General features: G+C 47.9%; 1 protein-coding gene across 11 annotated transcripts; it reads left to right on the top strand.

The window, feature by feature from the left end:
• The first annotated feature begins 1,393 nt into the window (after positions 1-1,393).
• TMEM150C (transmembrane protein 150C) lies at positions 1,394-27,161 on the top strand. Of its 11 annotated transcripts, XM_088056087.1 has the most exons (11): positions 6,121-6,163; positions 6,971-7,102; positions 10,077-10,225; positions 11,472-11,606; positions 16,804-16,888; positions 17,922-17,975; positions 18,094-18,126; positions 18,227-18,294; positions 21,665-21,792; positions 24,114-24,291; positions 24,933-27,161. In XM_088056087.1, exons 4-11 carry the CDS (start codon positions 11,600-11,602, stop codon positions 25,139-25,141), a joined length of 762 nt encoding a protein of 253 aa, XP_087912213.1. In that variant the 5' UTR covers positions 6,121-6,163; positions 6,971-7,102; positions 10,077-10,225; positions 11,472-11,599; the 3' UTR covers positions 25,142-27,161. The 11 variants fall into 11 exon arrangements, with proteins under 11 accessions (XP_014114502.1, XP_014114504.1, XP_014114507.1 ...); XM_014259027.2 differs by lacking the exons at positions 6,121-6,163; positions 6,971-7,102 and adding an exon at positions 1,394-1,582; XM_014259030.2 differs by lacking the exon at positions 6,971-7,102 and having other exon boundaries at positions 6,103-6,163; positions 16,807-16,888.
• The last annotated feature ends 358 nt before the right edge of the window (positions 27,162-27,519 follow it).

Genomic DNA, 27,519 nt, shown 5'->3' with positions numbered 1-27,519 from the left:
CAGCTTCCTGTTGATCTTTATCATTTTTTGTACTGCTATTGCTTGGACTTCCTTAGGCTCATTCCTGTCAAGTGCCTGTTGTAAGAAGTATAAAGGGCCTTGCTAAGAGGCACACCTGTTCTGAATCTCTCTGAATACCTGAAATTACAACAAGGTAATATTCCCCCCACCCTCCCCCAGGTATAAGACTTCAAAAGCAGCAGCAGTTCCAGTGTGTTTCAGGGATCTGAAAACTGAAATTGAAGCCATTGTCAAGTTACCTGGCTTTGAAAAACTGAGAATATCTAAAGAAACATTGTTCAGAAAAGAAAAAGCTCCTCCATCAAATGCCTTATCTGGAAGCTTATGCTACTTGAACCCCTCTTTTTGTAAATTAAATTCTCCATGTGATAGACTTGATTAAAAAAGTCTTAGCCTTCACATGAAAACCAGATTTTTAAAGAGGGCACCTCATATTTTGGTAAAACAAGGAATATTTCCATGCATTTCCTTCTTTGCTTATTTGTTTGTATGTTTGTGTTTGTTTTGAACACTTTGCTTATTTGTTTTGATTTTTTTAAAAATCATTTTGGCCATGTGTGTTTTTTTCTCTTACGTCACATGTCAGTATGTCATAGTGTGGTTTTCTCTTCCTCAAGATGATGTAGGGTCTGTGGGAGGCAGGAAGGGCCACTGCCATTTCCCAGGGTAGCTACTGGATCCATCTGCTATTGAATGAAGTCGTATGGGGAAGTTGTGGAGGCTTGGTAGGGTGGGTACTAGAGCATGAGCTGCACTTACTTCTGTGGACTTTGACACTTCTCCTGCTGATTTGGTAGTTGAAGACCTGGCTAGAGCTTTCTGAGCAGTGCAGAAGTGTTGAGGGACGGCTGGTGGGTTGGTGGCTGGCTGTAGGTTGGACTTAACCAGTGACTGTCTCCTAAGAGCTGATGGTCTGGCAGCGTCTGACCTTGTGGTGTCTCTAACTCTGTCCTTGGCACATTGACCCATCTGGAATAACACCATGTAGCAGTGGGAGCAGGTATTTGTACTTTGCCCCATGCACTGTTGCACTGAGTGTTTCCAGGCTCTTGGCTTTGGCACACAGCAGGCACTGGATTGGTTTTACCTCTTTTCCCAGAACTGGTGGGGCCCATATGAAATGTAGTGTTGGCTCTGGAGCTGTGTGCTCCCTCCAAGTGGAAACTCCCGAGCAGGTCAGCTGCTTTCTGGCATGGAGTGGCTCAAGGGAATGCCAGCCTGCCCTGAGACCCCTGGGACTTGGCACAATCTCTAGAGGAAGATCTATTCTGTAAACTACAGCAGAGAGGAGGATTTCAGCTCCAAGTTACAGCACATAGTTGGTGATGCAAACACTGATGAAATCCGCCCCGCGTCAGGGCTGCATGCAAACGTGGCAGTCAAGGTGGGAGGTGAGACCAAGGCTGTGGTGGCTGCCTGCAGAGGAACTTCCAGGCTCCATCTGACCCCATCCCTGCTGCAGCTGGGCTGGGCTGCACTGGGGCAGTGCCTGGAGCAGGAGCCATGAGCAAAACTTGCTGGCACTGAAGTTACGCCTTGAGAAAGACACTGCAGGGAGAGGGTGAGTGCTGGTGGTGAAGAAATGCATCAGGGGTAGAAGGGATATTCTGGTGGGAGAAATTACATTCTTGGGGTACAAGGGGTAGATTTCTGCTCTGCCCACTTCCTCCAGAAGCGCTGCTGTTCCCTGGTAAGCCCCAGGAATGTCTGAATTCCTCTGCAGCTCGCAAGTGCAAGGCAACTGCTGTCCCCGGCTGGCAGCCAGAACACAGCTTTCTAGAAATAAGCCCAGCAGATGGGAAATGTGGCCTGACTGCAGGTATCACATTCAGCTGCTGGGGTGGGAGGCTCCTAGGGAAAAAAAAATATCTTCTAAAAGATCTCCCATGGCCATGTGAGCCTGAGAATCCATACAAGGCTGGAAGTGTGGTGGCTGTCCTATGGGCTCTGGTTAGACAATATTTGGGGTATTTGCAGCTGGGAGGGCTCTCAGTTTGGAGGGAGGTTGATGATGCGTCAGCTCCCAGACAGCGGTCCCAAAGGCATGGCCAGGGTGGACTTGTATTACCTCAATATTTTTGCCCCAAGGCTGTTTTGTAGCTCTACCCTTTAAATGGGAAGGGTGGTTCTGTACAGGGTGCTCACCACATTCTGGGTGTTTATGGGACGCAAGGTGCAATTTCCCATAAGATCTTATTTTAAAAGAATAATGAAAAGCAAAACTGAAAGCAGAGCCCAGGGAGAAAGGAGGGCATGTACTAATAAGTGCCCATGTGCCCCAGCTCCCACAGTGGCTCTGGCACAGTTGTGCCTGGCCTGGGAGCAGAAACCTCTGGAAAAACCTTTACCCAGCAGCACCAGCCCCACTAAACAGGTGAGAACAGGGGGAAAAATTATAACTCCTGGGGTGCCCCTGCATGGGCAAAATTGCCTGCTGAATGGTTAGAGGCTTCTGCTGTTTAAATCACCCCTTGCACATGGGGTGCATTGCTTTTAGTGAGTCCATCTCCTGCTGCCCCACTCTCTGAAGAGTTAAACCCTGATTTAGGCTTTTTCTGAGAAAACAGTGAAAGAATTCCCACCCTGGATTTCAGACAAGTGACTCCAGGAGCTGTGCCACTGCCTCTCCCCTTCCTGCACCAGCCACGGCCAAGCTGGGGTTAAAGCCAAAAGGGGCAAGGAGCAAAGGTATTACCTTAGTGCAGGTAAAGGCCCTGCCCCACACAAGCATTTTAAAACTAAATTTATTGCCCAAGAGAAGTGGATGAGCAGCAAAGCCTGCCTGCAGAACAGTAATAATAAAAAAAAAAATCCCCTTTTGCAGGACTTGGAAAATGATTGGAAGAAATGAGCACCACAGATAAGAAATGTAGGTGAAAGGGTGCTTACCACATCTGCACAGCATGCCTAACCTTTGTATTCACTGTGGCTACTAAATTTTCCTGACTGACACAACTCCATTAGCATTTATAGCATGATAATCAGAAATAATTATTTTACCCAATCCCATTATTCTTAAAGAAAAAAAAAAAAAAGTCCTTCTTTAGTTTTTCAGCATTTTCTGTGCTTCATGTAGGACTGTCGTCCTGCCAGGCCAGCATATACACCCACTGGGGCCAGGACACACCAGTCTGCAGCTCTCATCTGCATACACTGGCACTGCAAGGTTTCTTCCCCAGAGTTCACACCTTGACTACAAGTCCTCTTTTATCTGCTATCACAGCAGTATTTTTTTTTTTTTAAACTTCTATTTTTATGGAAAAGTTTTATAATTTTGTCTCCATTTTCTCCATTTCCTTTCCTAACATTCAAGTGGTATCACTTTGCTGCAGTTAGATGGAATAGGTCTCTTCAATTTGCTGCTCTATTCCCTGAAATAGGTGAATTTTTCTTGGTTGGGATCTTGTGGGTGAACTGGGAAGATCTTCATCTCGTAGGGCTGTGATCTGGGGATGTTTCTTATGGTGAGAGAATGCACCTTGCAGGTCAGTGCCTCTCCAGCCACCCTGAGCACACCTTGTCAAGGCCAAGCCACAGGTGGACTTGCTTAAGTGGCATCTGTTTATCAGCAGGGCATTTGGAGATATGAAGTCTATCACAATATTTGAAAAGCTTGATAAAGGAACAGATGGCTTTGATAGGAGATGATCTGGCTAATGAAATGAGGGTTAACACTTCAACTGAGAAACAGTTTTAACTGGTTTTTCACAGTTTTAATTGTATTTAATACATGCCTCGGGGTGTGGAGCAGCTCCAATGCCTGCTGCTGAGTGATCCCTAGGCCCATTTTCTCTGCTGCTCCTCTTTCTGGGTGGGCAACCTTTCTTGCCAGGCCCCACTCCACCTTTGGAGCAGAAAGGAGTAGGACAGGAGAAAAAGGTGGCAAATATAGTTTCAGAAGACATGTACCCCCAGTAATGAAAGCAAACTCAAAGCAATTCCATTTTCCTCATCTTTGTGTGCCTTTTCCACCCAAAAAAACCAGTCCAGAATAACCACAGCCAGTCTTCAATGATAATTTCACCCTGGGAAGAACAGCCATTAGAGGGGCATGAGGTTGCTTTGCTTTGCAGAATGAGGGTTGTGGGAGAGGGACTGCTTCTCCCATGGTGTCCCATGAAGAAATCATTGTAGGAAATATCTCCAAGGACCTACGTAACATCACCCCTTGATGGCTGATGCCTCCCTGCATCTCTCTTGCTTCCTGCACTGGGTGGGCTCCAACACATGCTTGCTGTCCCCAGGCTGCGCCCTTTTTTCAAGCTGTGAATTTTTAAATTTGTAATAGGTTTTTGGTGGGCCTGTCAGCATCATGCGTTTTCCAGCACTCAGAGGGACACCATCTGCTCAAAAAGGAGCTGTGAACAAAATGTCTCAGACACTCAGAGTTTACCAAAAATGAAATTGCCTTAAAACGCCATATGGTGCATTGTTTCCCTTCCAGCATTGGCTGCCAGCAGAGGTGAAGTGACTAAGGCAGTTGCTGATTAGTTGCTGCATTTTCCTTTCTGGCCAAAATCTCTGGGACTGAGCACTGTCACTTCTCACCTGTTTGACAGAAGGTTTTCTTCAGCCTCAGCTGCTGAAAGCCAGAGGGTACTGGGATTCAAAGACTTCCCCTCAATTACTTTTAACGTGAGCTTCCTTGACTCTTACTATCACAAGAAGCCTTGCAGGGAGGGATGTGGTTAATGCTGATACATCAAGCATATTCCAGGCACCTGATTTTGGGGCCTCTCGTGGTGACATGGAGGCCATAGCAACTCCTTGCCTGAGGAAAGCTATGCCTGGAAGTCATTTTTGGCTCCTAAGCATGGCAATGCCATTGGGCAGTGTCAGGTGCATGGAAAGGGGAAACCCTGACCAAGATCTCTGGATTTTGTGGGGTTGCAAAAAAAAAACAACCCAAATGCTGCAAGGAAACATTTATTAGCCCAGGATAACATAAGACTTGAAATACCAAAGCAGGAAAAATGTTATTTCAGCTCTAAAAATAGCCCCCTCAGCCTAGGACCCGAGAAGCATACACAGTACCTTTCTGTGGAAGCATCTGTCCTTTCCCTTGATGATGCAGCCACTTTGGTAAGGGCTCAGGGGACCTGCTGGTGCAGTGCTTGCTCTGAGGATCAGCACTCTGAGGGGTTTTCAATCTCTGGGGATCAGAGACATGCAGTCTCTTCAGAGTGTTCCATGAGGGCCACAGCTGTAGGGTGGAGTGTTGCTTGCTAGAAGGGCAGCCTACAAAACACTGATAAACTGCTGATATATAACTCGGCTCAGTTTCTGGGGGCTGACATGGATTTAGGCATCTGTCTGTTTTGTGTTGGTTCATAAGTGATGGCACCAGGACAAAATTTTGACTACAAGCTACCTTATTTGGATTTTAGGAAAACAAACAAGACAGTCACTAAATAACATCAGTCATCCTGACAGAGAGAGATGGAAGAGGAAAAAGAAGCGGTAGCATTCACGTTGACTTAATCCCATGAAGACTGGACAGTGAAACGACTCCTTCATTGCCCCAAATAGTTAACACCGAGCTGTTTTGCTGGGAATATTTCTTCTCAAAATTCCAACCACAGAGATACTTTAGGGAGCTCACAAAGCCCACCACCCAATAGGAAAGGGGGTGAAAGAGGCTATTCCTGAGGTCTCTTGCTACTGAGTGTCTGTTCCATTGAGGCCTTTCAAAACACCCATCCAGACGGGCAGCACGTCCCGGGAGGGCTGCAAAGATGCGGGGTTTGTGTGGAGCTCTCCCCGGTGCCTCCGGGGGCTCGAAGCAGAAGGCGCACCAGGAGCCGCAGGCTGGGCAGGTGCTCCTGGCCCTGGCCAGGCCGGGCAGGGAGGAAGGCAGAGCGGGGCCAGCCCGCAGGCAGCGGCACTGCGCGGTGCTGCCGTCCCCGAGGGGTGCCCTGAAGCGCCGGGGGGGGGGCTGTGGCCGCCTCCCAGCACCCCAAGCCCGGCGATCAGAGCAGGACACGAGCACCGCTCCCAGCAGCCCCGCCGTGCTCCAGGGCCCCCGGTGGCCGCGGCGGCTGCGGACCCGCCCGTCCGGGGCGGGGCTCGGCGGGGCGGGGGCTCGGACCCAGCCCGGCCGCGCTCGCCGCCGCCGGAGCCGGAGCCGTCCGCAGGTGCACAGGTAGGAGCCGCTGCCGGGAGCCGCGGCCGGGAGCGCCGGACACCCCCGCCCGTCTCGCTGTCGCCCCGTCCTGCCGCGAGTGGCCGCCCCCGGGCCCGCGGGTGAGGGGGCCCGCGGGGAGCTGCGAGCGGGGCAGGGCGGGGGCGAGGGGCGCCGCAGGGGCTGCAGCCTGAGGGGGCAGCCGGGAGCTCCCCGCCGCTGTGTCACGGCAGGTGCACACGGGCTGGCTCAGGGCATGAGAGCCGCTTCACCCGGGGCCTGAAGGAGGGACCCAGCTGTGGAAGAGCTCTCCCAGGTCATGATTTCGGCATCCCTGTCACCCGTGAATCCCTCTGGGGAATCCATCCCTTAGGCGCTGAGGGATCTGGTGGTGGCAGGACTCGGCAGGGTCCTCGGCCAGGTTGCTGCATAGGGGTCTGGGAAGAAGCTCACCTGGGTTCAGATTGTGGGGTGGGACAGGTGCTGCCTTCCCCTGATAGATCCTGTCAGGGTGCCCTGTCAGGACATGCTGGCTGTGTCCGGTTCAATTCCCTGGAGGGAATTTAAGGTGTCGAGGAAGGCGTTCAGCTGCGCTGTGGTGCTTCAGGGAGGGAAGGGTGAGATCCTCTCTCGGAGTGATAGAAAGATGGTGGGTGCTGATGTCCCAGGGTCGCTGGGGATCTCAGTCTTAGCTTTGAGTTAGAGCATCATGCTTGTGCCAGACCTTTGATTCAGAGCCCTTAAGCTATAAAGGTTGCCGAAATTATGAGTTAACCTGCCTTTTTTTTCCTTTTCTTTTTTTTTTTTTTTTTTTTTTTCCTTTTCAAGCAAAGCTACTTGTGAAAGTGACCCTTAGGGTTGTCTGATCAACATTCACACGATCCTCATTCAATGGCAATGCACACATGCACGGTTAATTAGGAATACCAATTCAGTATGGAGGAGAGCAGTGTGTGAAAGGTATATCCTGACACCGACTGCCTGTTGTGTCTTGCTCAAACAGATGACAGTGCCTAAAAGAAGGGGACTTGATTCTTGCCCACTTTCTTCCTTTGGGTAATGGGATGAAGACAGGGGACTCCTATTTGCTTGACAAATGTCTTGCTCCTGATTTCACTGCTGAACAGTTAAAAGTCAGATTGTTTTCTTGTGGTTATCCATGTCGAGCTGTCAGCATTTTCTGAACCTGGGTGCTGAAAGTGCAGTTGTTTCATTTCCCCTTTAAAGATTCTTTGTGCTGCAGTGTTTGCTTTTCAGATGCAGAGCCGGGATGTGTGCTTGTAAGAACACCAACGTTTTCAATTATTTTGGGTTTTTTTTTCTTGGAAGAAATGTCATGCCCATGGTTTTCTCTTTTCCCCCAGCCATTTCCGGGCAGCCTGAGATTGCAAGATTGCAGTTTGGCCCAAAAGAGAGACTTTAAGGTTCCAATCCTACAGTCCAAGCTGAAGCAATGAGCTGTGTTTGCAGGTTAAGTGGGAGCAAAGAAGCAAAGAAAGGTCTGTGGGAAAAGAGAAAGATGATCCTGGGCAATATATTGGGAAGGATACACTGGTATAGGGGGTGGTGGCAGGTGAGGAGGCTGCTGCTGCAGTAGACAGCTTGGACCAGGACTCAGAGAGTCCTCTGTGTCACTGATTTCCAGTGTGACATCCCAGCAAGCAAATCACTGGCTTTGTTGTCTAAAATGGGAATAATTTTGGCATTTTGCTGTCTCAAGAAGACTTGCAAAAGTCTCTACTTGCCTTAGGTCCCTTGCCTTAGGTTGCAGAAGATGTCACCTGAGGTTCAGGGATGAGGGCAGGATGAGAGTGGAAAGGAAGAAAACCACATTGGGAACAGGTGGAGAGAGAAGGGCAGAGTGAATTGGAGGATAGGAAAAGACTGATGGAGCTTCAAAAATCATGAAAGGAACTTTGAGAACAGCTATAGTTTACCTCGCATGGGGTTTATTGCACATTTTTAATGCTGAGGTTGCTGCTGGATGATCCTGCCTGCTGGGGAGAGGTCTGGGCTGCCTCTCCCATGGGTAGCAAAGGGAAGGGAGCAAAAAAGCCTGGAGGATGTGGACTGATCTGTTACAATGGTGAGGAGAGTGTCCAGCATCCTCCCTGCAATTTCCTGAGCTGGGGCAGGTCCAGGTACTTAGGGAGAGAACTTCTGCTCTTGCTGTATTATTTCCTGCTTCCTGCGAGGAACCACTGGTATTAATAGCAGTGACTGCCTAAACCAGAAGAGCCAGTAGCCCTTCAATTGTGGCATCACAGGACTGCAAGAGTGGGTTTTGCCTGGCCAAGACACTGAGGATGGCCACAGCTTTGTCAGAGAGAGCCTCCCCATTGTGGTCTTGGCCCAGCTGAACGCTCTTAGGGGTGATTTAATGTGCAAAGTCTGTCCCTGAAAATATTTCAGTAGAATTAAAAAGTAATAGTCCCTCTGGATGCAATGTAGAGGCTGCTCACACAGGCTTGGCTCCTGTTTAGCAGCTGGAAGCTGTTCCCTGCTCCCCTCTGTCCATTATGGGAATCAAGGTGCAATTTCCCATAAGATCTTATTTTAAAAGAATAATGAAAAGCAAAACTGAAAGCAGAGCCCAGTGGGAAAGGAGGGCATGTACTAATACATTGTGTTGTGCTTGAAGGAAAACGCTGTTTGGCACCTTCCTACTGTAGCTCACCCAAACACCCTACAAAGAGCAATTTATGGTTGTAGCAGCTTGAGACACTGGTAAACAAAGGAAATTAATTCCTACAAATAAGGAATGCTGGCATGCCTGTCTATGATTGCTTACCTTGTACTTTGCCTCTCAGGGCAAATATTTTCCACAGGTCTCAACAGAGTCAAAAGACAATCCCTGTGCCAGAGAGGGCCACTTTAGTGGAATGACGAAAGCCAAGTCATGGGTACTGCACATCCATTCCTTGTAGTTCAACCTCTGCCCCATCACCTCCCTTGTTGCTGCTCCTCTGGGGCTTTGGTGGTTAATACATGAAGAAGAGGACCTCTTTCTGTGGAGGAGGAGTAAGTCCACAGGCTGAAGAGGTTGGTGAGGGAAAACTGTCCTGAGAAACAGTGTGCTCTGCCACAGTCCCTAACAGCTCACAGGCCTTGGGTGTTTTCCCCATGGCAAGTTGCATTTACCAAAGGAAATGCCACTCTGGGGACAGTGTATATCTCTCCAAAAGTGTAGAGCTGTAAAGTGCAGTGAAGAAAGGAGCTTAGGCTTCCAAAAGGTGAATAGAAGAGGGGTGAAAGGGATAAGAGAGATGAAAGACAGGGTAAACAGGTGGGAGAAGCCCTGCTTACACCCCATGATAAGCTCTGCAGCTTGAGTGTGTGTTTTCTGTTTGGTGGGGAAAAAACAGTGGCAGAGTAGAAAAGGCAGGGAAACCTGGAATTTTTCTGGCCTTGCAGGGCATGTACTCTCATCCATAAACTACAGGAGAAGGAGACAGTATGATCAGGAATAACATTCTGCCAAGTCTGTTCCCCTGGGCTTAGTCTGTTTTTCCTTACCTTCAAAGCTATTTGTGAGTCAACACTTGGAAGTTTCACCTCCTCGTTAAGTGTTCTTTGCCACTCCCAACACTTACATTGTTTTCCTGAAAATGGGACAAACCTTTTGGGCAGACTTCCTTCCCCCTTCCAATGTAATGTGTGTCTTGGCTTTGCTTGCTCGTGCACGTTGGAAATGATTGAAGACATTTGTGATGTTTGGAACTGAGGAGCAAATAAAACACCTCTATCACTTTATTAATACCCTCTCAAGACCTCTGTACATTATGGGAGGAGAAACACTTCATCTGCTTGTTGCTGCTTCATTAGATTGGGGTGGTTGAGGTGGAGGACAGTCACTGGACAGCCTGTCTGCACAGTGCCTCTGACTTCCTGGGCTTTGCCATAACATCAGTCTGCATTTCTGTATTGCTTGCAGGGCAAGGAGATGGTTTCAGAGACTCTTTCCTCACAGCACAGCTGAAGCAGGGAGAGCTTTGCTGTCTTATTTGTTTTTTTTTGAGGCGATAGATAGCCCTCCGCATTTTCCAACATCTCTTTACTTTGGGGATTGGCTGGGATTTTGAGGTAAGTGCCCTTCTCACAAGCATCCCAAACCAAAGGATTCTCAAGGGGAAGATACGCCCTTGTGGTGGTGCTGGTGGTGGTGGTGGTGTGAGACTGTGGCTTTGGTCTGTGTTGAGACTCTGCTAGAGATTTCCCTTGTGTCTCAGAAGTCTGGTGAAAGTGGCCCCAGTCTTGAGCATCTCTGTGTTAAGGAGACTTTCCTGTCTGACCCAGGAGCCACTCTGTCAGTCACACTCCCACCAGCCCAGGCTGTCACTGCTGGGACCGAAGCCCTTTCACATTAGCTTAATGGGTGGTTCCATTAAGCTAATGTGTGCCTTGCTTGGCTCCCCACACACCCCATATTTACACAGTCAGACAGGTTTTCCTCACTGTCTGGACCCCGGGATTCCCACAGCAGAGTCCCAGAAGCCTGGACCCTTTAAGTAATTTAATCATGGTGCAGTAACACCATAACAGCTTGAATTGGTGCCTTCAGGGGGACTCCCTGCACTAAGGAATCCCTGGCCTTTTATACCCTCACAGTCTGTGTGCCCATTCCAATCCTGATATTTAGTCTGGGGCCTTCTGGCTGTTTATTTGGGTTCTACAGAGTCTCTGAGTGACCAGCCACCCTTGGCCAGTGCCACAGGTCTCCATGCCCTTTACTGGGCAAAGGGTAGATGCTAGCTCATGGTCTCTTGCATGTGGCTCCAGCCACCACCACAACCTGCAGCTCCCGCTGTGGCTGCTCGCCAGGCCACTACTTGTATTCCTCGATATCTGCACTTGGAGAGAGTAGGGCATCTGCCCTGGGAGGTGGGCAGTCCAGCACACACTGGGAAGACTCACTGGGAGCTGGTTGCCACCTGACTTGTGCAGCCCCTGAGGCCAGAAGGAGCTGCCTGTATCTTGCAGTGAGTATCTTGCTCCCTAGCAGAATGGGATCCCTGGGGCAAAGAAACACACAGCACCTGCAAAATGCAGTTCTCCTCAGCTCACCCTGGCTGCTCCTGCCTGGTTTCACTGCCTGCTGCCCCAGCTCCTGTCTGAACTGGATGTTACCTTCTGCCTTACCCAGCTCCTCTCTCTGCCTCCTTTACCTATCTGCACGTTGAGGACCATGACTGCCCAAGCCCTGCTCATGATGAGTGGGACCTCATGGAAGTCAGCATAATCTGGCATAGGTCCATGGGTCAAAGCCTGCAGAACATCCCTTTAGTCCTGTGGTGGCAAATCATATTAATTTTCCTTTTCTAACACCCAGGAGCGTGCTCTGGAAGCGGGGTGTGTCTGGTTCGTGCAGCGCCAAATGCGAGACAGGCAGACTCAGCCCACAAGAGTTGAAAGTCGGCGTCTCTGGCTATAACACAGCAGCTCAGCACTGCTTGCTAAATGGCCTGTAAGTACTTACACCCATGTGTGACTGAGGGTAAAGGTTGTGGGGCAGCAAGAACAGAAAACCACAGGCGCTTTTTGAAGTACAGTTGTGTACACTGGCCTCAGGACCCAGCAATGCTGCAGGAATATCTCTGGCTCAGACACTGTGGATATCAATAGGTCCTTTTCTGCCCCTGTTTTTTGGTGATTAGAAGGTTTCATTCCTTTGTTGCACTTGGCCCATCTCTGATAGGTTTATGTTGGCCAGAGCATTTCATTAAGCACACTGAATGCAGTCACAGTGTGTGAAATGAGACAAGAAACATGTACTGATGTTGCCGTGGGTGAAAACATTGCATCTCAACATTGTTGCAGGATTACTGAAGCATCTCTCCGGCTTCCCCCATGCACAACTCAGAGATGTCTTTACCTTTGCCTAGTCTTCTTTTATAAATGAAATGAAAATGGCATTTCTGCACATCCATGAGATGGTAGGTGGGTACCTGGAGCAAGCAGAACATCCTGCCCTGCTGACAGAGGGGATCACTTCTTTTCTTGTTACCCCACCGTTTTGTTATGCATTTACAAGCCTCTGTCACATCTTATCTCTCTCATTGTGCACTCACACTAGAAACCTTGAGATAAACCTGAAAACGCCCTGCTTTGTTATGTTGGCATTGGTGGCTTGTGGGTGGCAGGTTATATAATGTGCTGGTTGGTATCCACTCAGTTGCAGTGATTAGCTATCAAGTGACTGTGGTTATTTTTTGCTTTTAAAAGCAACAGAGAGCTATAGTGGGCTCCCCCAAAAGACAAAATGTGTTTGTTCCCCTTTGATTTTTGCTGACTGGCAGCAATTCTTTATGACTTGCTCTATGTTTTGAACAGTGTCCTTCATCTCGCAGTGCTCCTGGCTTTCCTATTCTCTGAAATAACCCAATGGCCTCGTGCTGTGAAATGCAGGAGTGTTGCTCTGGCTTATTATGCATTTCAAATGCATCTGCATGCTTTGGTCTTAAAAAAGATGTATGTCTCCGTTAATGTGGTAATTTTGTCCTTCCTTACATTGGTGTTCTCTGGTGAAAGCAACTTCAGGAGAAGCCTGTAACTTTGCTTGGCAGATGAAATTAAGATGTCCATATTAAATGAACCTTGAGCAAGCAGCAGTATATGTTTGGTGAGCTGCCTGCTGTAATTGAAGTGTGTACATTAGAGGAACGGAAGCTTAATTGGTTGAGGGTGTATAGCGGGGCAATGGTAAAAAAAGCAGAGCAAGCAGCTGACAGTCTGAGCAGATTTAGACATAAAAATGGAACTGGAGATGAGTAAGCTCACATTGAGAGAAATTCTCAAGACACACACCCGGACAGTGCTAATGTGAAACTCTTTTCAGTTCTGCACCCTGACTCATATTAGGTGGCAGCAGGAGCACACCTCAACAGGGGATTTGCAGTGCTGGTGTGAGAGTGTGTGTCAGGAGGGACTGGAAAACCACATGTGACCTTCTGAGAAGGTGGGCTGGGTCACCTGTGATACTGAAAATGTTTTTGTTAGTTTTGTGAATCCACTGCACAAGGGCTTTCTGTTGCTGAAGGCTTTCCTGTGCAAGCCTTAGCGATGGAAAACAAATGGGTATGGGGAATTACCAACTGCCTCTTGGATGCAGTGTGTTTTATTTGGGAGAACATGGGCTGGCAGAGATTGCCAGCTGGAGTTGACTGCTCAGACTTGGCATCACTGGACATGGCAGCAATGCAGAACAGAGCTGTGGAGAGGAAGTTTGGCTTTGTGTCATCCCCATGGAGCAATTAACCGTCAAAGAGTTTGTTTCTACATTTCCTATAAAAAATTCTGGTAATTTTCTCTATCACTCTTGACATTTTACTTTGGCTAAACTGGTGTGGTGCTGCAGGAGAGGCTGATGTTTGGGTTCCTTTTTCTCTTGTTCCTGTCTGCTTTTAGAGGTGCTAGTCTTAGTGTACATGGAGGTCTCCCTGCTTGAAGATACAAACACTGGGGACATCCATGAGGAGGAGGCTAACCCAAAGGCAGCTGCTGAGAATGATGTATGCTGAGCACTAGTGCAAAGCTAGGCAGGTTTGGCACATGTTAGGGGTTTCTCCTTTGGAAGAAGTTGCGACTACATGTAATTTTGTTCTTGGCACCTGAATAACACAACAGGGAATAAATGAAAAATGTGCGGGAGCTGAGCCCTGTTTTTAAACCATCCTCTGCCCACGTGGGGATGCTGAAACATATCCAAGCTTGTGTGGGCTGTGCCAGTGGCCTGCATTAAAAGGTGTTGCTGTTTGGGAACATGGGGGAAAGGGATCCTTCTTTCCTGCTTTTGGTATTTCATCTGTCAGACACAGGTGGCATCCTTCTTTTTAACTGGCTGAAATTAGGATCTCTGATCTATGGAGCTGGCTTCCCATCAGGACACTGTGCTCTGCCCTGATCATTCATTTGATATGCAATGATTGCAGATGTCATTTTCTGTTAGTGGCTGATGGAAGGGGACTCAATGTGCCACAGTGAATATTAACCAGATGGGTGTTTTCCAAAGAGGTGAGTCTAGCCATGTTGCTCTGACTCTGGGAAGGTTGGGCACTAGTTTTGGCCTTGCTCCATTTTAGAGCTCAGCACACAACAGTGGGTATCTAGACAGTATTTTCACATTTCCCCATTTCATTCTGGTGTGGAGTTCATGTCCATGTGTGCTGCCTTGCTGCTCTGCCTGGGGGAAAAGCCCTTGCCACCTCCCTCTCTGCACGACAGGCAGTGCTGAAATAGCTTGTGAAGGCTGCTGTTTTCATGCTGGGAGGGGGAGGAGCTGCAGCAAATCATTAATGAGGACAGGTGTTATGGCTACTGTTTGCTTTTAGTGTGTAAGTGAAACTTCTGTACCTTTCCAAAGGTGAAGGGTAAATAATAAGATGTGCCGTCCTCTTACACAGAAGAATCACGTTACCTTGGCCCAGTCCAGCCACCACCAGAGACAAGAGGAGAGTCGAGCACAGCAGTAATTACCTTGCAGAGCAGACAAGGGCTGGAACAGGAGGTGATGTTACCTGCCTGCTCCCTTCAGCCAAGGCAGGAGGGGGAATTTGGCCACAGTTATGTCTCCCTTGCATGGGGCTCTGGCATTTGGACACTGTGCTGCCAGAGGCTGTCAGGGACACGGTCCTGTGGCAGGTGGGGCACCTGCCACCTGGAAGTGGTCCTTGAGATTGCTGTCATGGGTCTCCCAGTACTACAGCACCGTCCAACACCAGCTAAGGGATGCTGCTGCAGTGCTGCTGAGCAGCAGGAAGAAAAGGCAAGGGCAGCACTTCATGGAATAGCTGCCGGCACGACAGCGGGAGCTTTGCGGGTTACAGAGATGTGACACGCTGTGTCTCCTGTGCCGGAGGAGAGGAACAGAAGTGAGATGGGAAATCTAGTCCCCCTCATTGATAATGTCTTCTGATCTGTTCACTGTGCTAAAGATCTGTCTGCACACTGGAGCTGCCTGCCTTTTAAATTAGCATACTTAATACTCACATCATTTCATGCTCCTTGTCTGCAGTTCTCTCTGCTCCCAGATCAGAGAAGAGAGCTTGTCTGACTGCTTTTCTGTCTTTTAAGGTTTGGAATGTAGCCTTACTCCAGGCTGTCTGTGCAAACAGCACCAAACTGTGGCCCCATGGCTTTGTGCAAGTGTGGTGTGACTCTGGGCACTGCCAGGTTGTTGTTTTGTACCCCTGCTAGGCCATTTGCAGGGAAAACAAGATAGCTGACCTGTAGAGGTGAGAGTGCCATTCGACCTGCAGGGTGTGGGGAACCTCACTCAAGCTCTTCAGCCTCTGTCCCAGTGAGGCAGGGCAGGAGCTGGTGTCTGGGGCCCTGAGCAGTCCAGCCAGCATGTCCTTTGCAGCCTGGAGTGCCTTAGGGGAGCAGCGAGCTGGGGGCTGCTGTGACATGGGGGGGGTGCTGGCTCTCTTCCGGGTCTCCACAGCAGGGAGCAGACCATGGCTGCAGATGTAGGAAGGCCAGGGGAGTGAGTTGAGAGGAGGAGGATGACAAAGCAGGTACTTTCTTCTTGGGGCAAAGGGAAGGGTCATGGCTTTAAGGACCTGGATGAGGTAATTGAGCTGCAAATGCAAGCAGGCTAGAATGAGAGGCTGTCATCTCTAAGCTGTCCTGGCACCCCAGGGTGCCTCTCTGTGCCATGTGGGTGCTGGTGGCCCCAGGGAATGCCTGCCCTGCAGCAGGGAGGGGGACAAAGCACAAGGACACAAGTGCTTCTGCCCTAGTGAAAGTAAAGCAGGTGCTGGAGCTGTGAGCCTGGTGCTGTTCCCTTCTCTTTGTGTCTCTTGGCCATGCTGGTGCCTGGAGGAACATATATGGAATAGGACAGAGCATGAGAGAATACTTGATCCATTATGAAAGGACTCACATGGAGATGTAGGACTCTGTGTCTGCAGCACAGCAGCGTGTCTGAATTGCACATATTACAGGAGCAGCCCCGGCATTCCAGATGCTCATCCAGCATGATCTTCCTGGAGGACAAATGCTTCCTCGGGAGGCGGTGTCGCAGCATCCTTACGCCACATGCAGGATTTCACAGTGCCTGCATTGGAGAGCTGATCCTGTTTGCAGCGCCTCATCCCAACTCCTGACAGCGTGCTAGGAGCCGGCACTGGGGCTCTGCTCTAGCTGTGGCCACACACTATTTTTAGCTGCTTTCTGTGGCCAGGATGGGAGCCGGTGGTGTGCTTTGTGGAGATGATGACAGTGCAGGCATCCCTCTCTCTCCATGCTGCAGGCTTTGCTGAGGCAGCGTGTGTGGAATTGGTAATGATCCTGGGTGGGAGGCTGCCTTGCATGGTGCGTGTGGGAAGGAGTAGGGAGTCAGAGCTGCAGGTCTTGTGGTCACCTTGCGCAAAATCCTGATGAGAAGTACTTTGAAAACCACTCAGATTCTGTAGGTGTGGTTGAAAGGTCTGCCGCTCCAGGGCTCCGGTGCCTTGGTTGTTACAAACCGTGTGGAGGATGCTGCCTGTGTGCAGCAGCTTAACCCCTTGTGCCAGCAGGGACAGCAGAAAGGTTTGCAGCAGCCGTGAGGAGCTTGGTACCTTGGCACCTGCTGTGGGGATGCCCTTCTTGCTCTCAGAAGAGGGGGGCTAAGGAGGGTGGGTCCCTCAGCCCTCTGTTTTCACTTTGTTCTTTGTTTCCAGCAGGTATGGATGGGAAGAAATGCAGCGTGTGGATGTTTTTACCTCTTGTCTTTACCCTGTTTACATCAGCTGGATTATGGATAGTGTAAGTTATCCCCTGCTGGTTACTTGGGAGGCTGCAACTCATTAATGAGATTCTTTTGGGGGTGCTCTGCCCTTCAGCTACTGTGGGGTTGGGAAGGCACATGACAGGGGCAGGGGCCAGGCTGTGCCAGTTCATGGCTTGAAGTATCACATTTTTATCCCTGAGTTTATGTCCTCCTCAGGCCAAGTTGCCGACCTTGCTTTCTTCCTGGTATGTGTTCCTGGGAGCTGCCTGAAAAGAAACAGCCAAAAATGTAAAAATTTCTTTTAATCCCATTTCCTTCGAATGACTCAGCAGAGCTCTTGGAGGAACACTTAGGCCCTGCTTTGGGGTAGAAATTCAAAATCTGCAGCATCCAGCACCACACTGAAAACCTGCCAGCAGCTTAATGCTGACACCTCACTTTCTCCTTATGCTTCTTACCAAAATACACACAAGACATGCACTTCCCTGAGCTGGGTTCTCTTCAAGCATGCAGGCAGATGACTGCAGCATGAATTTGGGAGTGATAAATGTGTGATCAGCAGCTATGCTCAGGCTGAGAAGCAGTTATGTCGTAGGATGTGGCTTTGGCCATGGTCTATGGATGCTGTTTTTCAGCAGCAGGGGCAGCTTAAGCCTTTTGTCTGACCTCTATTGCTTGTTGTTGTTCTTGTTCCATCCCCTCTCTATTAAAACAGCTTTTGTGGATGGAGTTCCATAGTAAACCTGATGAATCAAAATGACTCAAACTAAAAATGAGAATATCCCCCTGGCTGGTTATTTTTAAGGCAGCTTAAGCTTTCAGTGACCCTGTTTGTCTACTTGATCGTGCAAACCAACTGTAACACAAAGGAGGGCACATGGACTGAGAAATAAGCAAAACTGCCTGCTTGAGCAGAGAGAAACACAGGCTCCTGCATCAGATCCTGCCACTGGGCTTTGAAACACTTAAGGTGTTGTTTGAGTGATATTTAGAATGGAAGCTAGGATGAGGTTTTACACTATTCCCTTCTTTTTTTTTTCTTTTTTTTTTTTTCCTTTTTCTTGACAGGTACTTTATAGCAGTGGAAGATAACAAAATTCTCCCACTAAGTGTGCCAGATAGGTAAGAGCTGTTTGTGGGCTTTATCTTCAATCACTTGTTTCTTTGAAATAATGAAACAATTACAGAAAAATGGGAAAGAAAAACCTTGAACCTTTATTCCTGTGCCTGTGTCCCTTAGGAAACCTGGTCCCAAAAGACCGCCTTACATAAGGTAAATGAATTATTTTCTTCCAAGTACTGCTCTGGTTATGGTTGCTATTTATGTGTCTTTGTCATCCTAGAGTTACAATGATACGCTTTCTATTTTCAAGTATTGCAGGTGATGCACCTCCTGCAAGCTGTGTGTTTAGTCAAGTCATGAACATGGCAGCATTTCTAGGTAGGAACCACAACTGGAGTTTTTCTTTCTTTGTGTTTTAAGAGTCACTGAAACATAAGTAAAATCCTGTACATATTCTTCTTGAATGTGATGATGTGAAACCATTTGAACTGTACATTGCATTGCTGCTTCTTCCCACTACAAAGAAAGAAATGTAACAGGGGAAATACAACCTCCAGACTGCAAAATGAGTCGTGGGAGGTGTGATGGTAGGTGACTGTCTCGGCCTTGGTGATCATGAAATGGTTGAGTTTAGAACCTTTGCTGTAAAGAGAAAAAATTAATTTAGGGGATCAAAGCAGAATTGATTCCCTAAATTTCAAGAAAGCAAACTTTAGGCTCTTCAGGGAGGTGCTTAGCAGAATACCTCAGGAATCTGCTTTTGAGGCCTTAGGTGTCCATGAGTGCTGGTCAATCTTTAAGAACCACCTTTTAGAAGCACAAGAGCAGGCAATCCAGCTGTGTGGGATTGTGCTTAAAGAGTGGGGCAGAAGACCAGCTTGGCTTAAGAGGAAAATGCCATTATATGGTTTCTGGAAGAGAGGTTAGGCTTTGCAGGAAGATTGCAGAGCTGTGGTTTGTATATACAGGGAGAAGACAGGAAATGCCAAAGCTCAATTTTATTTAAAACTGTCCAGAGTTGTTTCAGACAATAAGAAGAGTGTTTTTAAGTATGTCACTGGCAAAAGGAGGCCTAAAGGAAATGTTGGACAGATATTTGTTAGAGGCTGTAACCTGACTAATAAGGGTGAAGAAGAAGTGGAGGCATCCAATGCTTTTTCTGCCTCAGCCTTTAATAAAATGCTGATAGACCTTGGGCTGTCCAGTCCTGTGAGTTGAAGTACTACAAGTGTGGGAGCAGTGACTGTTCATTTGTGAGCACTGGAATTGTCAGGGACCAGATGTGTCAGCTGAATGCTCACAAGTCCCTTGGTCCTGGATGGAGTTCATCCCAGAACACTGAAGGAGGTAGTGGATGTTAGGGGAGGACTCCTATGATCTACCAAATCTCTTGGGATTCTGGGGAGGGCCCTGTTGACTGGAAGCCAGCCAGTGTTATTCTAATCTACAAGATGGGCATGAAGAAACACCCAGAGACCTACAGACCTCAGTTCCTGGAATAATGATGGACAAGATGATAGGGACACATTTAAAGGCACACCAGACACAGTCAGCATGGCCTCACAAAGGGAAAGTCCTGTTTAACAGGACTTTATTCAATAACCTTCCATGATAAGGCCACACACCTGGTGGATGAAGGGAAGGTGTTGGATGATTTCCTGGATTTTAACAAGACTTTTGATACTGTCCCTTGTAACACCCTTCTGGAGAAGTTGTCCGCCTGTGAGATCAGCAGGTTCACAGTGCACTGGGTGAGGAACTGGCTGAAGGGAGGACTCACAGGGCTGTAGAGAAGCTGCATCTGGCTGCCATCCAGCCACCAGTGGTGTCCCTCAGGGCTCCGTTCTAGCGCCAGTTCTGTTCAATATTTTTACCAGCAATCTGAATGAATGATGTGAAGGCACCATTAGCAAGTTTGCTGCTGATCCCAAACTGAGATGTGCTGCTGACTCTCGTGAGAAACCAGCTGCCTTCCAGAGGGATCTAGATATCTGGAACATTGGGCAGTGATTAATGGGATGAAATGAAACAAGTCTAAATGCTGTATCCTGCACCTGGATAACACTGGAGTAGGGTAAAAATGGGAAGAGGATGTGGAAAGGGAGGGTTCTCTTCCTCCCAGATCCAGTGACAGAACATGTGGGAATGGTTCAAAGCTGCTCCAGACTGAACATTAGGAAGCATTTCTTTACCGAGAGAGTGGTCAAACACTGCAGTAGGATTCCCAGTGAGATGGTTGATGCCCCAAGCCTGTCACTGTTTAGGAAGCATCTGGACAATGCCCCTAATAACATGCTTTAACTTTTGGTCAGCTCTGAATTGGTCAGGCAACTGAATTTGATGATTGTTGTAGGCCTCTTCCAACAGAAGTAGTCTGTTATGTTTTAATCTCTGCTTTGTGGATTAAGTCATTCTTTCCTCTGCTGTATTTGTGTGCTTCTGAGAGCTGCTTCTAGCTTGTATCTCTGACCACCTTAGTTATGTCAAAGCTAAAGGAGAGGAAAGCTACAGAAACATGATAGAAGTGTGGAATACTGAAATTGAAAATACCATTGTTTTGCATGGAATGTTTTTAATCCCCTTTTGTCATTCCCATCAGGTTTTAGAAAAAGATAACATAATTTCAGGAGTCTGTATTGTAGAAATAGAAATTCTCCTGTACATGAGCTTGAGTAGTCACAGGTGGCTGTCCCAGACAATTGCCTGGGGTTGAAAAATAGAAATCCTCTTTTTGTGTGGGAACAAAATTCTCATTTTTAAGGATTTGGAGTGGATTGACTCACTAGAGCAGTTGTGAGAGAGTAAATTCAAATATCTTTTGCAGTTTGGGTAAAAGTGTGTATTTTTCACTTATAGTGCCCTTATTTTCCTAAACCATGTCTTTGATATTATACCAGGGGTTTTGTGGAAAATGCAGATCTAATTTGCTAAGGCAAACTATTTACAACAATATGAGCTGCATGCTATCAATTTGAGCATGAGCATAAGAAGGTGTTTGACGGCAAGCAAATTGCCCTGTTGAACTAAATTGATTTTTAGTGGTCTGGCTTTGAATCACATCTGAAGGCCAACTTGATTGCCTGGCTTTCTGTGTTGTTCCATGCACCATTCACTAGGGAGGGCAAGAATACACAATTTGAGTATCTTCTGGGGATATGCCATATCATATGATGTATCATATATATCATGTATCATATACCATAGTGCTTGGGGAATTGTTAGCTTGGAAGGAAGGTTATTCCATTCTTCATGGAAAATTAGTGCAGCATTTTGGCTCATGTTTGTGGCAACAGAACTTGCTCCAGAGAAGGAGAAGAGGCAGTGGGCGTTACGGCAACCCCTGCAGAAATATGTATGTGCCATTCATATGCTTTTTCATACAAGTGGGGTTTGACATAAACTCCTCCAGGAGAGCTCAGGACTCATGAGTGGAGTGAAGCAATACAAGTCCAGGTGCCACTAAGTGAATGCATGGTGTGCGTAGACTGCATGCTGGGAGCTTCACAGGCAGGCAGGAAGGTGTTCTTTCCCCCTGAAAATTTTCAGACAAAGCATAATGAGAAAGGGAAAGAGAAATGCTTCCTGTGCTTAGTCTTGTCCCTGATTAAGTGTGAGGGGGCCGTGCAGTAGCACAAAGCTTGCTGGCCTGCAGGTAGAAAGTGGAGGAGGCGGCTGTGAGCCCCCAGGCAGATGTTTGCTGCAGCAGGTTCTACCTACTGACGCCCCTTGCCTTGTGTTTCCTTCCCAGCTCTCGTTGTGGCTGTCCTGCGCTTCATTCAGCTGAAGCCAAAGGTGCTCACCCCTTGGCTGAACATCAGCGGCTTGGTGGCACTGTGTCTGGCCTCTTTTGGGATGACCCTACTCGGCAACTTTCAGGTACTGCTCTGCAGGCTTGGACTGCTCTGCCTCTGATGTGACTTCCCTGCTTTTCTAGCAGATTTGCTTGGATCTCTGAACGACCTGTGATGTGAGCCTGGGAAAATCATGTGCCCCAGCCCTCCCTTTACCTGCTCTGCCGCCCTGTCTGCCACTTGTGTGCCGAGGTGAAGGGCCACAATCACTTTTCACATGTCTCCAGCAGGATTTGCACTTGCATGCTTAGACCTGACCTGCTGGGAGCCACAGCAGGAGCCTCCTGAATCTCTTGGGCCCTGGGAGTTGGCACAGATGGCCCTGGGTAAAAGGGGAGTTGAGCAGGAAGTTTGCGGACACATCTGTGCAAACAGATGCACAAATGCCCGTACAAATTTATCAGGAAGCTCAGTGTCCTTCTTTTAAAACATATGTTGCTTTAAATCCACCTCCTGGTGATCCTCAGGCCTGCCAGGAGAGAGACATAGCAAAGGAGTGCCAGGACTTCTGATGGGTGTGTGGGTGAGGGCCCTCCCATCTCCCTCTGTTCTGCAGCGTTATAGGAGCAAACATCTGCCACATCTGTAGGGATGGATGTCCCCTGTGATCACGATTGTGTCTGTCAGGGCTGCAGTGAAAATCAAGGTGTTAGAGTCCGTGGGGCTTGGGTTTGACTCTCAGGCTCTGCCTCTCACTGGGCTGCGAGTAATGACCCCCAATAATGGTGGGAACTGAGAAAGGTCAGTGCAGGCTGGCTGCTTCCCTGGCTTTGCATGACAGGGACCCAACACAGAAATGGTACTTGTTTTATGAGGGGTGAGGAGGATCTCTTTGGATTGTGCAGTTATTGAAGGAACTTGGTGTCCTTTACAGTTTACTTTTTTTTCTTTTTGAATGAGGTGTGAGATAATTTGACTTTTATGGACTTGGTCTTCCTAACTCCCCAGTACAAGCCCAAAACCCAGGGTCTTGTTTTTATCGCAAGAGCTTCCCAGCTAGGGGTTATGAAGCCTTTGTAACAGCTTTGTCTACCTCTGAGAAGTGTATTTCTAGTACAGGACAGGCACTAAGAAACAGTTTCGACCTCTTCTTCCTTTTTTCACTCTTCAGAGCAAATGATTGTAAATTAACAGTAGATGCTTTGAATCGTGCCTGGCTATAAATTCTGATTATTCTCTGATATCTGATTCTAACTATCTGTTCTTTGTTAGTTACCTGTATCCTTTCTTAGATCTTTTGTCAAACATGAAAACATGTGGTAATGAGAGCTTAGTCTGTGCTCCTCCTTGCCTGACTGCTGAGCTGAATGTAGCATTAAATCATATTTCTGGAAAATTATACCTTGGGTGTTTTAGAGGGACATTATAGCCGAGTCCCTTGCGGTGCTGACTATCTTGGGAAAGGCAGCTCAATCCTATTTTTACCAGAATGATTATTTGGACCTACTCTTGAAAGAAATTCAGGGTAGAGAGAGAAGGGGAGATATCAGTGGAGGCACAGCAACCAGATTGTTGTCGTGTAGATTGTCTTATTTGATGGGTATTTGTTAAATCATCAAACAGGAATTAAGGCTGCAGGGAGAAGTTACAGACTGGTGGTTTCTTTTCTAGAAAAGCCTCAGAGGCAGAGGGAAAATGGAAATTGTTTGGCTTAAGCCCATGCTGGACTTTTTGAATGGATTTACAGCCTCAATGGATTTTTTTGCAGATTCTTGCTAGTTGAACCTGGCTGTCATTTTGCCTTGCCTGAGCCCTGTGAGACAGGGCAGCCCAAGGAGCAGGGAAGCACTGGCACTCCAGAGAGGTTGGGTTCATGTTGCCTCAAACACTAGGGGTTGAGAATTGGCAGAAGAGGAAATTTGATGGGAGAAACTTGCCAAACCAGGAGCATGTATTTGTGTTTTGGCTTGTGCTAGCTCAAGGGAGTGTCAGGGCTCTGCTCCCTGCAGCTGGCACTGAAGGTGCACAATTTGCATCCATTGCAGGGAGCTGTACAAGACCCACAGTGGGTTGTCCTTGCCTCCCCTGGCCATCATTTTGAGCCAAGGAAGAATTTATTTCTGAGCTCTGCATTTGTGAGTCTTGTCAGGGAGCTGTGGAGACAGTCCCCAAGCAACTGCATTTTCCACTGTGCTCTTGGGCTTTGGGTAGAATATCTGTTTGACTATGACAGCTGTCAACTCACCTTGGCTCTGTTATACCTTATGCCTCTGCCAGAAGAAATGATATGGCATCTTTGTCTCACACCTCAGTGATCTCCACTCTCCCCTACCCCACCTCAGCAGCAATCCAGCTAGCTATCACAATTCCTGCTGTGTCCAGGCCATCACTGTTTTTTGTTCCTAGCTTTCCAATGATGAGGAGATCCACAATGTGGGCACGTCGCTGACCTTTGGCTTCGGGACATTGGCGTGCTGGATCCAGTCTGCCCTTACCCTCAAGATCAACCTGAAGAATGAGGGGCGGAAAGCTGGAATTCCACGAGTGGCTCTCTCAGCCAGCATCACCCTCTGTGTGGTGCTCTGTATCCTTTGGTCTTCATCCCCAGGAAGCCAGGTACTGTGTATGTTCTGCAGCAGCTCTTCTCCCACCTGTCCTAGGATCCCAAAGCATTTTGGAATGCTGCTCAGCCTGTCTTCATGGCACAATCCTATTTCAGTGCCATACTGTGTAGAGTGATGCTTCCAGATTTCACAGAAAGGGACAATTTTGCAGGTGATCTAAAGAGAAGGAAATATTTCACAGTGTGTGTTGAAAGGTGTTCCCATTGCCTCTGGTGGGTGCACTGATCTGATCCACTTCCCACTGGGAAGCTCCTGGCAGGTAGGGGCCCACAGACAAGTCCCCACTTGCTGGCTCTGCCCCTGGCTAGCCGGATGCTCAAGCAGATCACTGATTTCTCTGCACCCAAGTCTTCCCCTCTGTAAATGTTTATCACCCTGATCTGGGATTAGGAAGCCCTGGTCCAGGAGAGCTGCTGTGCTCCATGGGCATCACTGGACACCTGACATCCCTTTCATCTCTAGCATCACATTCACACTCTCCTCATGATGGCTGGATGGGTTGACTTATCCAGGTGACTTTGTTCAGATTTTTTTCCCTTTTGGCTTTCAAACTGCTTGGTGTCTCTGTTCCCAGTTGTTCTCCTTGACTTTCCTCTTCCAGATTTCATCCTTATGGCCCAGGGCATTCACATGCATGCTTCCAGGATCCAGTGGGGCCTAGTGATGTGCTTCCTGTGCTACTTTGGCACCTTTGCAGTGGAGTTCAGGCATTACAGATTTGAGATAATTTGTTCTGAGTACCAGGAAAACTTTCTGAGCTTTTCCGAAAGCTTATCAGAAGCCTCCGAGTACCAGACAGATCAGGTGTAGCCTGTCTTCTGGCGGGGGGGGGAGGGGGGCAGGTGTGGTCTCATGGGTGAAACATGACCTCATTTACACTTTTTTTATGAGCTTGTTTTCATGTGCAATCATGATGGTATTGCCAAAGGGCTCTGAGGGTGGCTATCTCACTAAGAGCCAAACAAACAGAGGTGTCTGATGGAAGATAGAGTCTGTTGTCTGATGGAAGAGGAGTGGATCCATCTCAGCGGCAGCGTGAGAGAGCACAAGCTGCTTAGTTTGCGCCACCAGTGACTCTGAGCGGCTCTGTCACACTCCTGTGGTTCAAAACATTCAGCAGCCTGTCCTTGTGATGCCCCTCCGAGACCAGTCCTGCTCAGCCCACCCTGCAGAGAAGGAGGTGAAGGAAGCAGACTTCTTCAAACAGCAGGAGTCTTCAGGAGTCTCCAATTCCCGAGTCACCAGATGTGTTTTTCATGTGTTTCTCGGGTTGTTTTCTTTGCTGACAACTGGAGGAACTTGGTAGGGTGAGCAAGAGCAGCTGTTTCTTCAGAACCTGGAATCAGACACGGAAGACCCCAATGGACTGGCTTTTATGGCAAGCAGGCAGGCATTTCTTCCAGACTGGAAAGCAGCCAGCAGTAAATCTGGGTTTGGAAGGAACTGTGATCAGGAAGTGAGACTTAGCTGATGCTGCCTTGTTGCTGGGCAGATCATTCCCAGGCCAGAGGGGGTGACACAGTGGGATGCTGTGCTTGGCTTCCTGCTGGGGAGTGGTAGGAGTGAGGTGCTGAATTAAGATGAGAATGTCTGTGTGCTCTGAAGACGACCCAGAAAAGGCTGCTTTTTCCATGCATAGTGCTTCCACCACAAATTGTGTACAGTATTTCAAAAGCTTTTTAAACTTTTTTTTTAATGTTCACTGAGGGGAAAAACATTGTGTTAAGAGTCACCAGGCTTGTCTGCCTGGAGAACAGTACCAGTGGTTCAGGTGGTCTGGGTGGTCTGCCTGAGGGCTGGAGGTGCAAGAAGGGAACAGCAAAACCAGAAGGGCTTCTTCCTCCCTAAAGGGAGATTTTCAAACAGAAGGTCTGTTTTCAGAGAAGGAGCTCAAAGCCCATTTGAAAACCTAATTTTGGGAAGGCTGCTGTATTGGCTGGGCAGGGGAGTGATGGGAGTTGCTACTCATGAACATGGCTCCTATTTTCCTCCACAAATCAGGCTCAGCTAAGGTCTACATCTTGTCTGAGCTGCAGGAAAGCAAGCAGAAATTAAAATGGTAGGAAAAGGCACTTGAAGGGGAACTCGTACTGCTCTGTGGCATTTCTGACAGAGAGGGAAAAGGCAAAAGGGCATTGTCTTCTGCAAAAGGTCACAGGCCTCTCCTGAGGAGAAACAGTTAAGATAAACTGTGTGTTAAGTAGAAAGCTTCCAGCCAGCCCTTTATTATATTCTGTGCACCAAATGTTCTCAGGCAGCTGTTACAAATCCAGAGCATTTTTGGCCAACAGAGGGTTGTTATGGATTGCTGAAGGCTTCCTCCTTGTAGCAGTGTCATTAATGGAAAGCTTTCCTGGAAGGATGTGCTGAGAGTGGCCAAGGACACAGAAGTGTGAGGTGCCAGCTCCCTTGAGGCACATCCTGGGAGCTCCTCCTGGGCAAGGACAGGAGGGGACAGTCTGGAGAACGGGCAGGTGGGCATCCGCTTGCACTGGCACACACTCAATTCATATGGAGCACAAAATAGCAAGTTGTTGTAAGAGTGTTTTACTGTAAATAGTCCACTGTGACTTTTTTCCCTAATTAATTAGTATTTTGAGTTTATTATTTTAGCTTTTGTAATTTTATCAAATGAAAAAAAAAATAGATGATGTGGTTATTTTTTTTCCTTTTTCTCCTTTTCCTATATGCAATCCAAACTGAACTTCAGGTTTTTAGTGATAATTCTGTACATTTCGTAGAGTATTTCTAACAGCACATTTCAGTACAACTAAATGACAACTAATATACACTAAAACATGACCACTAAATAAAGTGCTTTTATGGAGAATGTGAGCTTTATTTTTGTCCCTACCCCAAGCATAGCTTTCTGATGGCAAAGGCGAAACAAAAGATGAGTATTTATTTACAGTGTAATGATTAACATTATCACTTAAGCCAGGGACCATTCAGCCATGCAGATACACTTATTGTAACAGCACTAATTAGCAGGCTCTTTCTAGGAGCAGGATCACAGCCATTGCCCAGCCCAGAAAGGCATCTGGACTAGTTGCCCCACAGCCTGACCTGCTACTATTAAATTTTTAGAAAGGCCATGCTGGCACAGTGTGGTTTCCTCTCCAAGTGCCTGTCTCCTGTTCTTTACCCATCAGCCTCCCTCAACAGGGACAGCTGTAGGTGTAGATCAG

This window comes from Pseudopodoces humilis, chromosome 6, assembly GCF_049639895.1.
Source record: "Pseudopodoces humilis isolate 2021_Gansu_Grassland_sample_001 chromosome 6, ASM4963989v1, whole genome shotgun sequence".
In the NCBI taxonomy this organism is placed as follows: Eukaryota; Metazoa; Chordata; class Aves; order Passeriformes; family Paridae; genus Pseudopodoces; species Pseudopodoces humilis.
The sequence above is the reverse complement of the archived record's forward strand: the minus strand, read 5'-3'. Positions and strand labels throughout refer to the sequence as shown.

Excerpts from the sequence above, each read along its gene's own strand:
- TMEM150C (XM_014259029.2), top strand. Across the intron at positions 21,793-24,113 it reads CCCTACTCGGCAACTTTCAG|CTTTCCAATGATGAGGAGAT; the intron begins GTACTGCTCTGC and ends TTTTGTTCCTAG. Across the intron at positions 24,292-24,932 it reads CACCCTCTGTGTGGTGCTCT|ATTTCATCCTTATGGCCCAG; the intron begins GTATCCTTTGGT and ends TTCCTCTTCCAG.